General features: G+C 49.3%; 1 protein-coding gene across 1 annotated transcript; it reads left to right on the forward strand.

The window, feature by feature from the left end:
- The first annotated feature begins 943 nt into the window (after positions 1-943).
- On the forward strand, positions 944-14,926 carry wnt11 (wingless-type MMTV integration site family, member 11). Its single transcript, XM_015960168.3, has 6 exons — positions 944-1,163; positions 2,065-2,239; positions 6,105-6,349; positions 12,084-12,361; positions 12,442-12,734; positions 14,528-14,926. Exons 2-6 carry the CDS (start codon positions 2,157-2,159, stop codon positions 14,700-14,702), a joined length of 1,074 nt encoding a protein of 357 aa, XP_015815654.1. The 5' UTR covers positions 944-1,163; positions 2,065-2,156; the 3' UTR covers positions 14,703-14,926.
- The last annotated feature ends 755 nt before the right edge of the window (positions 14,927-15,681 follow it).

Genomic DNA, 15,681 nt, shown 5'->3' on the forward strand with positions numbered 1-15,681 from the left:
CCAGCAGAACCAGAGGTCAAGGTCTGGACCAGAGCTCAGTTCTGGGCTAGTTTCCCACAGCTGGTCCAGCCTATGACCACCAGGAACATCAGGAAGCTCCGGTTCGATAAATTATGAACTGGACAGAAGCTGGGAAGCAAATTTATTTTGGTTTATCCCCTCACACTTTATTACATTATTATTATTATTATTATTATTATTATTATTGTTGTTATTATTATTATTGTTGTTGTTGGTATTATTATTAAAAAAAACCATAAACCCAAATCATCGAGGTGACTGATTAAAGCTGAATGATGATGAGGTTTTATGGTTCATCATTTCTAGAACAGGACTGATTAATGTTTCCCTGCTGTAGGAAACAAATCTATTTTATTTTCGTTTTTAGTGTGAGAACTATAATAAATAATATAATCTTAATAAATAATATAAATATAATAAATAATGCAATAATGATAAATAACATAACTATAATAAACTATATAATTATAATAAACAATATAATCATAATAAATAGTAGAATTATAATAGGTCCACACCAAGAACATGTTTATTAAATCAGAGCAACGAATAAAAACATAATAAAAATTATAATAACAATAATAATCAAATTAATAATAATAGCAATAATAATTATTATTATAATAATAACCATCCGGTAGTTTACTTTAATTGTTTAGGTTGTTATGCAGACGGGTTTATTATTATATTAATATTTCTGTAGCAGACGTCAATCACTAACTTACAGTTTGAATCTTTAATAGCGCACGAACCCTAACCCTGATCTAATGTTTTAATGAGGTAAAGAGACCGCGGGGGTCCCGGTGCCGCCTGGGCTCATGTTAATGTGGCTGTGACGTCATCAGTGAGATCAAAGCGGACCAGGGGTACTTTAGAGCTGGTTCTGCCCCCGCACGGTTCATACCTCTCTCCCTCTGCTACACACACACACGCGCACACACACACACACACACACACACACAGACACCGACAGCGCTCTGGGTCTGACTCACAACATGCGTGCCGGTCCGGACCCGTTCCTCCAGCCCGGCTTGGATTCTACCGCAGCATCAGGCTGATCAGCAGCGGACGGACCGGATATTCGGACCCGCTTTTGGAGCGTCACCTCCCCGCCTGAGTAGAGCGGAGCTCCGCGGTGCAAGGTGAGAACAGCCGGGTCCGGGACCGGGTCACAGGACTGCTTCGGGACTTCTGGGCTTAGCTGAGCTCCGATCTACCGTAAACATGTTGGACCTTAATCAGCTGCTCTGCTGCTGGATAGTCCGGGTCAGACCGGGTTACGGTTCCGAACCGGACCGGATCTGACACGGTCCACCTCCAAAAAAGTCACGTTTAACAGTTTCAGCAGTTTTTAGTCTACTGGTTCTGGTTCGGTGGTTTCGGTCCAGAAGCCATTAAAATATCAAACGGTGTTTAAAACAGCAAAGTGTCTGTAAACAGTTTTATGGTGCAGTTTGGACATTTGTGAGCGGGAGCAGCTCACCCTAACCCCGGCCCGGATCCTGGGATAAATAAATAATAACATAATCAGCGGTAATCCTAATCTGCTGCATAAGTGATGAACAGGAAGTGCTTTTGTTAATTAGGTCCTGGAGTCAGATCAGAGGTGAGCTGCTTTAAAAAAGATCATGGTTTTAAAAAGTAAATGATCACACACACACACACACACACACACACACACACACACACACACACACACACACACACACACACACACATTTCTAAGTGAGGCGTATTCAAACTTTTCAAAATAAAGGCCAAAAATGTTAAATTGGATTTCTGAGGAGGATGAGATTTGTTTGATGTGTGCTCCCTAAAAAGCACCAGAGCTTGTTAGAGAGTCTGAACATGAAATGTAAGAACATCTTTACAGAAGAGACGACACGCATCATTCTAGAAATGTGATGGGGTGGCTCTCAAAACCACTCCGAGGGCCACAAGCGGCCCCCGAACTGCCGCTTGGACACGGCTCTGCTCTTATTGTGTTTTGTATCCCGGAAGCTCCTGTGGCTCTGTTCAGATTACTTCCCTAATCTATTCCAGGATTGAGAGGGGCGGCCGTGCCATGAGATCAGATCCCTGAGTGTGATCCCAGCAGCCTTCGTGTTTGTGTCCCGACTGAAGTGGAGTCCACCATGAGGAGCAACTCCCACCTCCTGCCTCTCTGTCTGCTCACAGCCGTGCTGCTGTCTCAGGTCTGCTCCGGCATCAAGTGGCTGTAAGTACCTCCGGATCGTAAGCCCAGAGTGTATCCACAGTGTGTATCTCCAGAGCGTATTCCTGGATCAAATCCGCAGATCTTGTCCCTGTTGCATATACCCAGAGCGTCTCCATTCCACGGATGACTTTGTGTAGGAAGCATTTTGGTAACTTCCAGAACTGGATGGAGCTCGGACTCAGCCCAAACATTCCTTAAGTTTCCACTGTGTGTGTATTTGTGTATTCGATGACGTGGACAGCAGATTAGCTGGTGGTTCCTCAGCTTATGAACAGAAACCTCAGAGTTCCGGTGTAGCCAGAAGCAAAAAGGATCTCCGTGCAGCTTCCGGGTCCAAGACGTGGATGACAGCAGAGGACAAACAGGGAGGTGAGATGATGAGGAGGTGCCACGGTGGTGGAGACAGCGCCGGGGAAGTGTGTAGTCTAGTTGGGCCTCAAATCATCGAAACAGTTTGCTGCAGAAGGAAGGTGTTTTCATCGTTGTAGAGAACAAACAAAGATTTCCTGAGTAAGTTTGGAAAGTCCATGAAGCAGCTGTTTGTGGATGTGGACGTGCTGGGAGCGGTCTGGGGCAGTTTTGTGTTTCTGTGACTTGAATTTTGATCTTTGCCTGTCGGAGGGTCAGGGTTAGACCAGGAGGCAGAAGGTGTTTCATTTGTCTGGAGTGTTGCACGAGTGCAGGCTGTCAGGGCCTTTTCCCGAACCACCGGGGAAATACAGGACGGATTCAGGACAACGGGAATATCGCTGTCCTGATGGGTCTCAGCGGTCTACCCGGCCGAATCCTCCTCAATTTGTTTTTATCCGACAGATTTTCCACGCTGCCAGTCGGGAGCGGTTTTCCCATAAAACTGTAATGTTTAGATTTAGTGCAGAGGCTCGACGACTTAGGAATCAGTACCATAAAGCTGTGATGCAGTTTGTTACACACACACACACACACACACACACACACACACACACACACACACACACACACACACACACACACACACACACACACACACACAAAACCGTGAACTGCATCTCATGGAGCTGTTCCTCCTTCTCTCCCGGTTTGTCTGAAATCGTCCTGAACAGAAACTCGGAGAGGAACCGTTGGGTCTGCTCTTGTTCGTGAAGCCGTCTGACGGATCCATCCAGATTAATGTTTATGTTTATGTTTATTTATTTAGCAGACGCTTTTATCCAAAGCGACTTACAATTTATAACCTATCGGGCATTTTGTGATCCGTGGGGGAAGCCGGAGTACCCGGAGGAAACCCACGCATGCATGGGGAGAACACGCAACTCCACGCAGAAAGGCCGCAGCCGAGCCGAGTTTCGAACCTGCAACCTTTGTGCTGCGAGGCAACAGTGCCAACCACTGCGCCACCACGCAGCTACAAACGATCACAGAAACAATCTAACTAATCACAATTATTTAGGCCTGTTTCGTTTGATAATCAAGCTCTTATTTTGTCGGACGTTCAGAACGATGCACACTTCCTGTCTGAAGCGTGAACGCGGTGGACTTATTTTACCTTGATGTTACTCTGCATCGACACTCCGGAACTAACTCTGTTTCATTCAAACTAAAATCCTTTTTGGACCTCCGGGCTCCCGTAGCATCTCTTTGCTGCTTTGGTAGCAGCGCCGTCTGCTTTTGTCGGTTTTATCCACCTGACTGATCGATCACAGAGACGTGCAACTATGTGGTGTGAAAACGGGATTTAAAGTGTCTGAATTTTACAGATTCCTATTGACTTTTACCCAAATTAGCCGAAATGTTTTCTGGTCATTTTTGATGATGTTTTCGCTTCAGTAAACTCGTTAGTTCAGACTTCTAAATTCTGCTTCGGCAGAACTCAGTGAGCAGTGTTGTCAACTAATCTGACCAGAATTATTGAGATTAGGATTAACTGTCTCTTGGTAGAAAAAGTCCTCCGTAACAGATCACTTGCACTGTTTCAACGGCGGACCAAACTCTGGCGATGTGGGGGAATTCTGGGTTTTTAACGATGTTTTCCTGTGTGGTGGGAACGTGGCCTCTTTGATGTGACTGGTGTCTGTGTTCAGGTCTGCAGACGAGAGCCCAGATCTAACTGAGAGGTCCGATAAAACCCAGATGCAGCTGTAAACACCTGTGGGTGCTGGGTTACAACGAGTCGGGCCGAGTCAGAGCTTATCACCGAGCGGCCCCTCGCCTCCTAATGCAAACCAGGCCGAGGTGGAGGCGCCGCCGGGTCCTCACGAACTCTCAGCAGAATTCTTCCTGGACCTTCTGTTTCAATCCACCAATAATTAAGAATATTTTCCCTTTAACTAATTTCCGTAAACACATGAGCCAGCTCCTCCTGTGCAAGCGCCGTTCCATCGGGTCTAATTTGTCGTTCTGCGTGCCAGGAAGGTGTCACAAGTGTTTTATAGACCTGCAGCCTGGGCTTTTCACTCAGATTGATTCGCTTTTCTCACTTTAAGGAGTCTGTAATGTTCTTGTCTCTGCACTGAGATTCACACTTAATCAGGACCCGACTCTGACCAGGACCGGTCTCTGACCAGGACCCGTCTATGACCAGGACCCAACTCTGACCAGGACCTGTCTATGACCAGGACCCGTCTATGACCAGGACCGGTCTCTGACCAGGATCCGTCTCTGACCAGGACCTGTCTATGACCAGGACCGGTCTCTGACCAGGACCCGTCTATGACCAGGATCCGTCTCTGACCAGGACCTGTCTATGACCAGGACCCGTCTATGACCAGGATCCGTCTCTGACCAGGACCCGTCTATGACCAGGACCCGTCTATGACCAGGACCCGTCTATGACCAGGACCCGTCTCTGACCAGGACCCGTCTCTGACCAGGACCTGACTCTGACCAGGACCCGAGTCTGACCAGGACCCGAGTCTGATCAGGACCCGTCTATGACCAGGAACCATCTATGACCAGGACCTGGCTCTGACCAGGACCCATCTCTGACCAGGACCTGACTCTGACCAGGACTCGACTCTGACCAGGACCCGAGTCTGACCAGGACCTGTCTCTGACTAGGACCCGTCTATGACCAGGACCCGTCTCTGACCAGGACCTGTTTCTGACCAGGACTCGACTCTGACCAGGACCCGAGTCTGACCAGGACCTGTTTCTGACCAGGACTCGACTCTGACCAGGACCCGAGTCTGACCAGGACCGGAGTCTGACCAGGACCTGACTATGACCAGGACCCGTCTCTGACCAGGACCCGACTGACCAGGACTAGTCCAGTGTGATCTGCGTGTGAACACCCATGGGAGCTTCAGTGGGTGAGTTGCATTGTGGGTCGTCGTGTTCTTGTGTATTTAGCTTTATTTTGGTGCTGATGTGTGTTTTTGGGGAGTTGTGTTGCTCTCAGCTTTTGCTTCATTCACCGTTGCAAATGTGGCGTTACTCGTTATGACACGTTGGCGACGTAAGTCGTAGGTCGGTCAGAGGCGTGACGCCGCAGTGCCGTTGCCCATGAGGTGGGTTATCACCCTCAAACCTCAGGATCCGCGTGTCATTCTGACTTGCTGTCTGCAGGTGTTTGAGAGCTAGCTGTTACTGGTCGGTGTTGCTACTGCAAGATTACGTGAGTCAGCTGTGTTAAGTCATGTTAATGTGGGTGAATGTAAATAATTAGGTTGGTTCAGAACTAAAATACATGTGGAGAACGTTTGTTGGACCAAGTGAAGTAACGTGGTTCACATCCACATGAAGAATCAGGTCGTAACCCGTGAAGACGTTTAGTTTCTGTGAAGTCAGATGTTTGGATGTGAAAACTGGACACCAGCTTTTAAAGTTCAGTGAGGTTATTGTTTTTACAGTGTACCCCTGTTTAGGATTGGTGCTTTCTCTTCTGCAGAGCGCTGTCGCACACTCCTGCCTCGCTGCACGTCAACCAGAGCCATCACTGTAAGCTGCTGCTGGGCCTCGTGCCCTCCCAGGCTCAGCTGTGCCGCACCAACCTAGACCTCATGCAGACCATCATCCAAGCGGCCCAGGAAGTCAAGAAAACATGCCAGAAGACGTTTGCCGACATGCGCTGGAACTGCTCCTCCATCGATATTCCCACCAATGCTTCGAAGTACCGGCCGGACCTGGACAGAGGTACGGTCCCCATCCCCCACCTCAGAGTGAGCTGGATGATGACAGATTTAGTTTTAATCCACAAGACTCTGGATCAGAATTTACATTTTCTGCCTGGTTTTCTTCACTTTTCCTCTTCCAGTAGAATTATTACCTCTTTTCCTCATCAGGTTCTGGTTGTTGGGAAAGTATTTTGATTCACGATGTCTGAAATGTGAATCCTCAGGCTGCACACCTGCTTGCTCTGGAGTTGGAAGGAGTCGTTTGTGGGATTGTGGGTCGGGGCAGGAGGCCATCTCTCTTTGATCTAACCCGCTCACGCTCATGAAGGATTTCTTACCTTCCTCCCAATTGCTCCCATTCTTTGACAGATGTTCTCTCTGTGAGGCACATCAGCACCAATTACATCAGCGCTCACTCAGTGTTCCTCACGAGCCGGGCTTCGCGGATACCGTTAGACGTGTGATGGTTTCACTGACAGGAAAGGAACGAGCAGCAGTGAGAGATGTGAAGAAGTCAGTCTGTGTCACTAGAAACCTTTAGGGTTAAAGGAGCCACATCGTGGCATTTGAACATCTTAGAGCAAAGGGAGGCACAACATGTGATCAAACATTACCATTAGCACCACTGAGATGTCACTTATCCTACATACAAGTTACTTTTGCCAGCTTGTCGTTGCACCCAGAAATGAAACAGATCTTTCCGAGAGTCAGGTGTGCAACAGTCTGGAAGGAGCGATCACCTCGACTTTTGTATCTGGTCTTTGGAACAGATCCAGGCTCTGGCAACCACCGCAGTTTCCCCCAGCTCACCAGCCTTCTACCCAGCCAGCCAGAGGAACTCGCCCACTGGCAAGAAGCTGCAAAAGAAGAGACTTGTGTTTTGAATTGAAACACTGACACACGTTAAAGAGCAGTGTCCCATCACAGTCCTACTCCAGAGCTGGTTTGAACAAGCCTTCTGCTGTTTTCCCACATGCAACCCCCCCAAACACTTCTCGTGGGCTCGGGCTGGGCCATTGCCGGTCTTCTGTCGGCCTATGACCCGGTTAAGCCTACTTTATCCTTATACACTCCATCAGCTCCACGAGGGAAGGACGCACACGCATTGGCAGCGATGTTTTGATCTCAGGCTTCTCCATGAGTGTTGCAAATCAATTCCCCGCCAGGACAGCAGGGGGAGTAGCGCTGCTCTGAGGTGTCCTGCCACCATTACAGCCGCGTTTGCGGTCCACCATAGTGTGTTTGGATAGTTTTAAGAGACTTTTTAACACAGACTAATTTGTTCCTCGTTCCTGTCCACCTCTCCATGCGATTGGCACCTCTAAACCCACGTTTCTCATCATTCCGTCCATCAGTAAAATGCTTGCTGCACGTCTTTGTACTCCTTCAGTCGCGGGTGAATAAACGTTCATGTTTTCATACTTTTTCCACGATGCGTTCTTCAATCTGTTCTGTGTCTGCCGCTAAATATCGTTTTACTTTTTGAAGCAGCTAAGAATATGGTGTTGACAAATTTACAGGAAGCAGCTTCCTGACCAGTCACAAGCTTGCGGTCTCACTTTCGACGTACAGTCAAAAGTTGTTGCATTTCTCCGTCACCCTCTGCGAGCCCGTCGGAGGGCTCTTGCGTTGAAGCGTAATGGCGTTGTGCGTCTGTGTCCCGATGCAGACGTAGAAGTATAAATTAGTCGTTAGAGCTGGTTGTTCATCCACTCCAACTACACCCACCCTGCTCATCCCATCCGGAGCTCGGGCCGGTCAACGAGATGTCCGGGCCCGTCATGTGGCCGCGCAAAGCCTTCAAGCACCTCAACGCTCTCGTGCACGCACCTTCCTCCCAAACGGAGCTTGTTTTCAGCAGGTTGCGGGTTCCGATGTGGACCAGCTTGTTGGGGTAGTTTCACATTCACTTTAGTCGACAAAACGATGAATCCATTCTGATGGTTTCCCAACGGTAGCAGGGGTATGCTGCCACATTTCATGCACTCTCCTCATCAGAACCCGGCGTCAGCTACCTTCCACCGTTTCTGAGCCTGTTAATTTGCCATTTCACCACTTGGGTCGCTCCGGAACCAATTCCGGGTTGCAAGCGCCTAGTACGCACCCCCGTTCACATTTAGCTCTCGGCTTTCTCCATCTCCTGGGGAGTGTTGCCCCACCAGGGCAATCAAGGGCGTAGAGCTGCTCTGGGGTATCCTGTCATGTACCAGGTCCAAGATAGTGTGTTTTTTGTATTTCAGAGACTTTTTAGCAGGGACAAATTTGTCCTCCACCTCTTCATGTGTCTCCTCTAAACCCGTCCACGAATAAATGCTTTCTCCTTACACCTCCAGTCACGGGTGAATAAAACGTTCATATTTTTAGAGTTTTTCCACGAGGATTTCTTCAAGCTGCTCCGTGTCTGCTGCTAGATATCTTCGGCTCAGTTTTTTTGAGTACGCAATGGCGGTTCTGCTGAAGGAAGCGGCGTCCTGACCAGTCACAAGCTTGCGTTCTCCGTCTCATTCAACCAATGTTCAGAAAAGTGGGCTCGACTCCATCCCTCCTTGCAAGCCTGCTGAAGAGCCCTTGCAAGGATGGATGACGGCGTTGTGTATCTTCTGCAGATGTAGAAGCATAAACTAAGCTTAACTCTGAGGAAGGCTGCATCTCATCTGCTGTGTTGGTTGCGCATGCTCAGATGTTACATCTCCTGCACCTCCACCCTTCGTAGCATATATTTGTGCATTTTAGGGATAATTCCCTTGGACAACCCCTGTTTTCACACGCCTCTCTCATTGGTTGTGTGAGGCTGTTTTGCTCACATATGCCTCTTCTTTAGTCTCACACGGGCAGTGTAGTGTTCCCATGTCGTTCCGAAGGAGTTCTCTGGAATGCTGCAATCCCTGAGCCTGTGTGTGGTGTTTAAGACACGCGGAAAATCTGTGGTGTTTTCCTTATTAAGACAAACGAAAGCGAGCGTGAGCTGTGTTGCTTTTGGAGACTCTGATTTTTTCTTCCCGTTCTCTCACTGTGCGTGTCCTCCAAGTTCACCCACTCACACACACACACACACACACACACACACACACACACACACACACACACACACACACACACACACACACACACACACACACACACGCACACACACACATGCACACACACACACACACACACACTCGTGCACACACACGTACACAGTCACGCACACACACACTTGTGTACACACACACACACATACACATGCACACACTCGTGCGCACACACGTACACAGTCACGCACACACACACTTGTGTACACACACACACACACACACACACACACACATACACATGCACACACTCGTGCGCACACACACACACACACACACACGTACGCACACACACACACACACACACACACACACACACACACACACACACACACACACACACACACACACACACACACACTCACACACAGACACACACGCACACACACACACACACACACACACACACACACACGCACACACACACACACACACGCACACACACACACATGCACACACACATACACACACACACTCGTGCACACACACGTACACAGTCACGCACATACACACTTGTGTACACACACACACACACACACACACACACACACATACACATGCACACACTCGTGCGCACACACACACACACACACACACACACACGTACGCACACACACACACACACACACTCACACACAGACACACACGCACACACACACACACACACACACACACACACACACACACACACACACACACACACTCACACACACACACACACACGCACACACACACACACATGCACACACACACACACACACACACACACACGCACGCACGCATGTGCATGTTTACAGCCTGGTTAAAAAACCATTCTAGGTTTAATAGATCTAGTTTACATCAATGACAACTCTGCGGGGGGAGGATGTTTTTGTAACTCTTCTGTTTAAGTGTGTTAAATGCTTAAAAATCTGAATAATTAATGAGCATCAGAGCCACGTGACTTCAGAGCTAGCTCTGGGAAAAGGCCTCAGCCTCAGGTTAATAGATGTTCGGCCATTTTGACTCTCTTAGTTGTGTCTGTGTGTTCGCATCCGGATGTTATCAAGTGATACCAAGAGGGCAAGCTGTGGTTACTAACAGATCATCCCAGCAGTTTCTGCTTCTTTCTATCAGTAAATAAAATTATATTTCTGAATTTAATTTTGCTGGTTGAATGGTGGGGGTGGGGGTGGAGAGGGGGGGGGGGGCTGTGTCATTTAACTGCTTGGTCAAACATGTTGGTGGGGCTGCATAAAGAACCTAGAGCGTGGGCCCAGCTTCTCCTGTCTCCTGCCTGGGAACAGTTGTTAGAGAAAGCGGCTGGCTGTTCCTTTTCCCGGGGCAGCCGGGACATGTGGGCCGACTCCGATGCGAGGCTGTAGTCATGCCGGTCACTTGTGGATCTTTGAGGGAGACCACAGAAATAGCGCAGCTGAGACTATCGACTCGGCTCCCGGTTCATGTCGACACAGTGCTAGTAGCCGAGTCGATGCTCCCAGAGTGCATCGTCAACGGCGGACTCGCAGATCTTTGACCGCGGTGGTCAGCTTACCTAGGCAAGGCAGCTTTATTTCTAGAGCGCATTTCAAACACAGAGGCAATTCAATGTGCTTTACAATCATCAGGACATGATATGAAAACAACATAAAAACACAGATTAAAATACACACAGATAGAATTACAGTTTAGAGCTAAAGGAGAAGACAAAGCAACAGCACAGGTTACAGAGGAGACGATGCAGCAGGAGAAACAATTCATGTAAAGGCTGATGAGTACATGAGGGTTTTTGTTGTGTTTTAAACAACACTAGGGTTGGGGCAGATCTGAGGTCATGGGGAAGCTGATTCCATATGTGAGCAGCATAGTAACTAAATGCATCTCCACCATGTTTGGTTCTGACCCGAGGTTCTACCAGCTGATTGGTTCCCAGGGATCTCAGAGCCCTATTGGGTTTACATACAGGAATGAGATCGGACATGTATTTTGGTCCCATGCCATTGAGTGATTTATAAACTAGTAGTAGCACTTTGAAGTCTATTCTGTGGTTTACTGGTAACCAGTGTAGGGATCTAAGAGCAGGAGTGATGTGCTCCGTTCTCTTAGTTCTTGTTAAGACTCTAGCAGCAGCGATCTGAATAAGCTTTTCTGGGAAGCTACTTATGATTTTGTTACTAAGCAGGCCGGGGTTACCTTCACTTTGGAGTCGCCACGGTTTTTTAGGAGACCAGTGAGTCCACTGATCTCAGGCTCAGGGGGAGAGAGGTCCAGAGTCTGAATTGAACTGATGCAGCATTCATCAATATTTATGTTTACTTCTTTTGATGCTTTTGCTAATTCCAAAACACAAGAGTTTGTACCCCCCACCTGTTTTTGTTGCGCTACGTAAAAACACCAGATCTTCCAAAAAATGGAGTCAGTTCAGGTTTTAATACTTTTTTACTCGTGATTCAAACCAAATGTGCCTCTGGGCAACTTTTTAAGAGAAATCCATGGTTTAGTGAACAGAAGGAGCGGTTACAATGGCTAACAATTGGGGCTGGTGGGTTAGGGCTGATGAGGCTTGCTAATGGGTTCCATCTCTGAATGAGCAGGTAAGTTTGACAGAAACAGCGGCTGGATGAAGGATGAGTGTTTACCAGGAACACGTCTCTGCTGGATCCACTTCCAGTACTAAGATGGTTTGTCTGATCTCATCAGGAACTCGGGAGGCGGCGTTTGTGTACGCCCTGTCAGCAGCAACCATCAGTCACACCATTGCCCGGTCCTGCAGTTCTGGAGATCTGAGGCTATGCTCGTGCGGTCCCATCCCCTCAACGGCCCTGGAGCCGGGCCATCGCTGGGGGGGCTGCTCCGACAACGTCCACTATGGCCTGTACATGGGATCCAAGTTTTCTGATGCTCCTATGAAGGGGAAGCGCCCGGGCTCCCACGCCAACAAACTCATGCATCTACACAACAACGAAGTTGGGAGACAGGTATGGATGGAGACCTTTAGTGAGGATATGTAGACACACCATAGAGTGGGCAGGGGGTTAAACTGTTTCTTCTTGTCCAGTCTCTGAGAGCAGCGCTGGTAATGAAGTGTAAATGCCATGGAGTTTCTGGTTCCTGCTCCATTCGGACCTGCTGGAGAGGCCTGCAGGACCTCAGAGAGGTGGCCATGGATCTCAAGACCAAGTACCTGTCTGCCACCAAGGTGGTTCACCGGCCCATGGGCACACGCAAGCAGCTGGTCCCCAAAGACCTGGACGTCCGGCCGGTGAGGGACAACGAGCTGGTCTACCTGCACAGCTCCCCGGATTTCTGCAGCAAGAACGAAAAGATGGGTTCAGTTGGAACGCAGGACAGGTGAGTCTTCTCAGGTGTGTGTGTGTGCGGGTGGGTGCATGTGTGGGCGCATGTGTGTGTGTGTGTGTGTGTAAGTGTGGGTGGGTGGGTGCATGTGTGTGTGTGTGTGTGCATGTGTGGGTGCATGGGTGTGTGTGTGGGTGCATGTGTGTGTGTGTGGGGGGACACATGTGTGTGTGTGGGTGGGTACATGTACGTGTGTGTGTGTTTGGGGGGGGTGCATGGGCGTGTGTGTGTGTGTGTGGGTGCATGCGTGGGTGCATGGGCGTGTGTGTGTGGGGGGGTGCATGGGCGTGTGTGTGTGTGTGTGGGTGCATGCGTGGGTGCATGGGGCGTGTGTGTGTGGGGGGGGGGTGCATGGGCGTGTGTGTGTGTGTGTGGGGGGGGCATGTGTGTGTGTGGGTGCATGGGCGTGTGTGTGTGTGTGGGTGCATGCGTGGGTGCATGGGCGTGTGTGTGTGTGTGTGGGTGCATGCGTGGGTTCATGTGTGTGTGTGTGTGGGGGGGGTCATGTGTGTGTGGGTGGGTACATGTATGCGTGTGTGTGTGCGTGTGGGTGCATGTGTGGGTGCATGTGTGTGTGTGTCTGGGTGGGTACATGGGGTACATGTATGCGTGTGTGTGTGTGCATGGGTGTGTGTGTGTGGGTGGGTGCCTGTGTGTGTGCATGGGTGTGTGTGTGTGGGTGCATGTGTGTGTGTGGGGGGGAGGGTGCATGTGTGGGTGCATATGTGTGTGTCTGTGTTTGTGGAGCCATGTGTGCGTGTGTGTGTGTGTGTGTGTGTGTGTGTGTGTGTGTGTGTGTGTGTGTCCGGTCTGTGTGTGTGGGGGGGGGTAACTAAAGCAACCAGCTGTGTTAAATGGCGCTGCGTCCTTTATCCGGCCGTGCTCTGTTGCCTGTGGGAGAGGGAGCCGACGCTGACAGTGAGATCCTGTGAGTGAGACCCACCTCAGCAACAGGAAATGACACATGAATGTTTGCTCGTCCAGGAAGTGAACCTGAGTGAAATGCAGAGGTGGCACTGTCTGATATGGAGCAGTGGCTTGAGTGTGTGGTGTCTGTGACGTGCCTGAGCATGTGCTGCTATCTGGAGCTCGTACCAATGCAGCTATTCTTAGGACAGCTGATACTGACTTGAGAGGCTCCAGAGGCAGGATCAGGGCTAGCTCAGGTTTAGAGAGGAGAGGACTTCTCTTTGTCCCGATGCCTAATAGATGTCCACAGGTTTAACCAGACATCCTGAAAAAGTTCTCCTCCAGTTCCAGCAGCTGCTGGTCTACATGTGGAGTCTGGTTTCTCCCCCAGCTTCATGGGCTTGTGAGACAATCAGCAACAAAGAGAAGGAATCTCACCGCATTCCCCAACAAACAACCTGGATCGTTTGGGAGCAGCTGGTACTTCGGTCCACGGGACATTAAAGATGGATGTTTGTCCCATTGACTCCTGCTGATGCAATAAACCTCTGACTGACTTCAGCCCCCCCATCAACACTCCACCATCATTAAACTCATGTTGAAGGTGTGTGTGGGGGGGGGGTGATTTATGACAGAAGTGCTCTCAGCTCATTCAGGATGCCCCGGGCCTCCAGAGCGAGAGGCGCCGTCGCTCTGAGACAAACACAAAGACAAAGCTGTTTGCATCCGAGGGTTTAGGACTCCTGAAAGCAGCAGAACCCTTTCAAATGAAGCTGCGAGATAATTCCCCGTCTGTGTTCTCCACAGTGTCCTTTGATTTGTTTTTGTTTATGAAAAAGCAAAATAAGCCTAAATGCTGAAATGTTGTTTCTTTCCAGGCAGTGTAATAAAACGTCTGTGGGGAGCGACAGCTGCGACCTGATGTGCTGCGGCCGCGGATACAACCCGTACTCGGAGAAGCTGGTGGAGCGTTGCCACTGCAAGTACCACTGGTGCTGCTACGTGTCCTGCAAGAAGTGTGAGCGAACCGTGGAGCGATATGTCTGCAAATGAGTCCGCCTGCAGGCCACACCAGGAGCAAAGCACTACATTACCCAGAAGCCCCTCTTCTGCCTACGCTTAGCACGCATATCTGCAGAGGTGGGTTTGGAGCCGATCTCCTCCAAACCAGAGCTTTATGTTGTATCTGCTGGACGTGGGAAACGAGGCGAGCCATCCCCTGGGCTCTCTTCCTACTTCCTGTTATAAATGACACCCCACGCCTGTGACGGGGACCCTGAAGGTCATCATATCTCTATTTTATTGTTTTTTTCTCTCCTCCGACTGGAGCGCCCAGAACCAGAGCTTCATCCTGGATATCTGACCAGGAAAGAGATGACCATCCTAATGACAAACCTGCACAGGTGGGACAGAAGTCTGAACCAACCAGCAGACACTCTGAGGCTTCATGTATCTCATCATATCTCTATTAAGCAGAAATAATATTGGATCTTATTCTAGGGGATTTTTCTGACGTATTCTGGAGTTCAAAGGGTCATCATGGATGAATTTCTTAGGTGCCGGAGGAACGTTTTTCCTCCTCAGCCGTGGACAACAGAGGAACACAAAGGGAACCTTTCCAGTGGTGGGACTCAGTAGTGGCTCTCAGTGGATCCAGATGTTCCTGCATCCCCGTGGAAGCTGAGAGGACGTGCAAGAACTCCTTTTGTCTGACGTGCAGGCAGTTCAACGTGATGATGCCACTGCTGTGTGGATGTCTATGCTATTATTTTGTATACTGAAATAAATAAGTATTTATAAAATGATCCTAAACCTTCATTTGTCAGTGTTATCAGTAAGCCTCTCCAGTAATTGACCTTTAACCTCTCGGCTCAAGCTAAGCTGCCTCACCTGCCCAGGTACACCAGCACCTCTCTGAACTGGAGCGGTGGGAGGTTTAAAAAGATGCTTCAGGCAGCTTCCTGCCTTTCCAAGTCTTCACACGGGATGAGTTTCGGCTGGGTGAAGATGTTCCGCCTCCAGTCTGACAACA

This window comes from Nothobranchius furzeri, chromosome 10 (genome assembly GCF_043380555.1).
Source record: "Nothobranchius furzeri strain GRZ-AD chromosome 10, NfurGRZ-RIMD1, whole genome shotgun sequence".
Classification (NCBI taxonomy): domain Eukaryota; kingdom Metazoa; phylum Chordata; class Actinopteri; order Cyprinodontiformes; family Nothobranchiidae; genus Nothobranchius; species Nothobranchius furzeri.

Excerpts from the sequence above, each read along its gene's own strand:
- wnt11 (XM_015960168.3), top strand. The coding sequence starts at position 2,157 with ATGAGGAGCAACTCCCACCTCCTGCCTCTCTGTCTGCTCACAGCCGTG. Across the intron at positions 2,240-6,104 it reads TGCTCCGGCATCAAGTGGCT|AGCGCTGTCGCACACTCCTG; the intron begins GTAAGTACCTCC and ends TCTCTTCTGCAG. Across the intron at positions 12,362-12,441 it reads ACAACGAAGTTGGGAGACAG|TCTCTGAGAGCAGCGCTGGT; the intron begins GTATGGATGGAG and ends CTTCTTGTCCAG.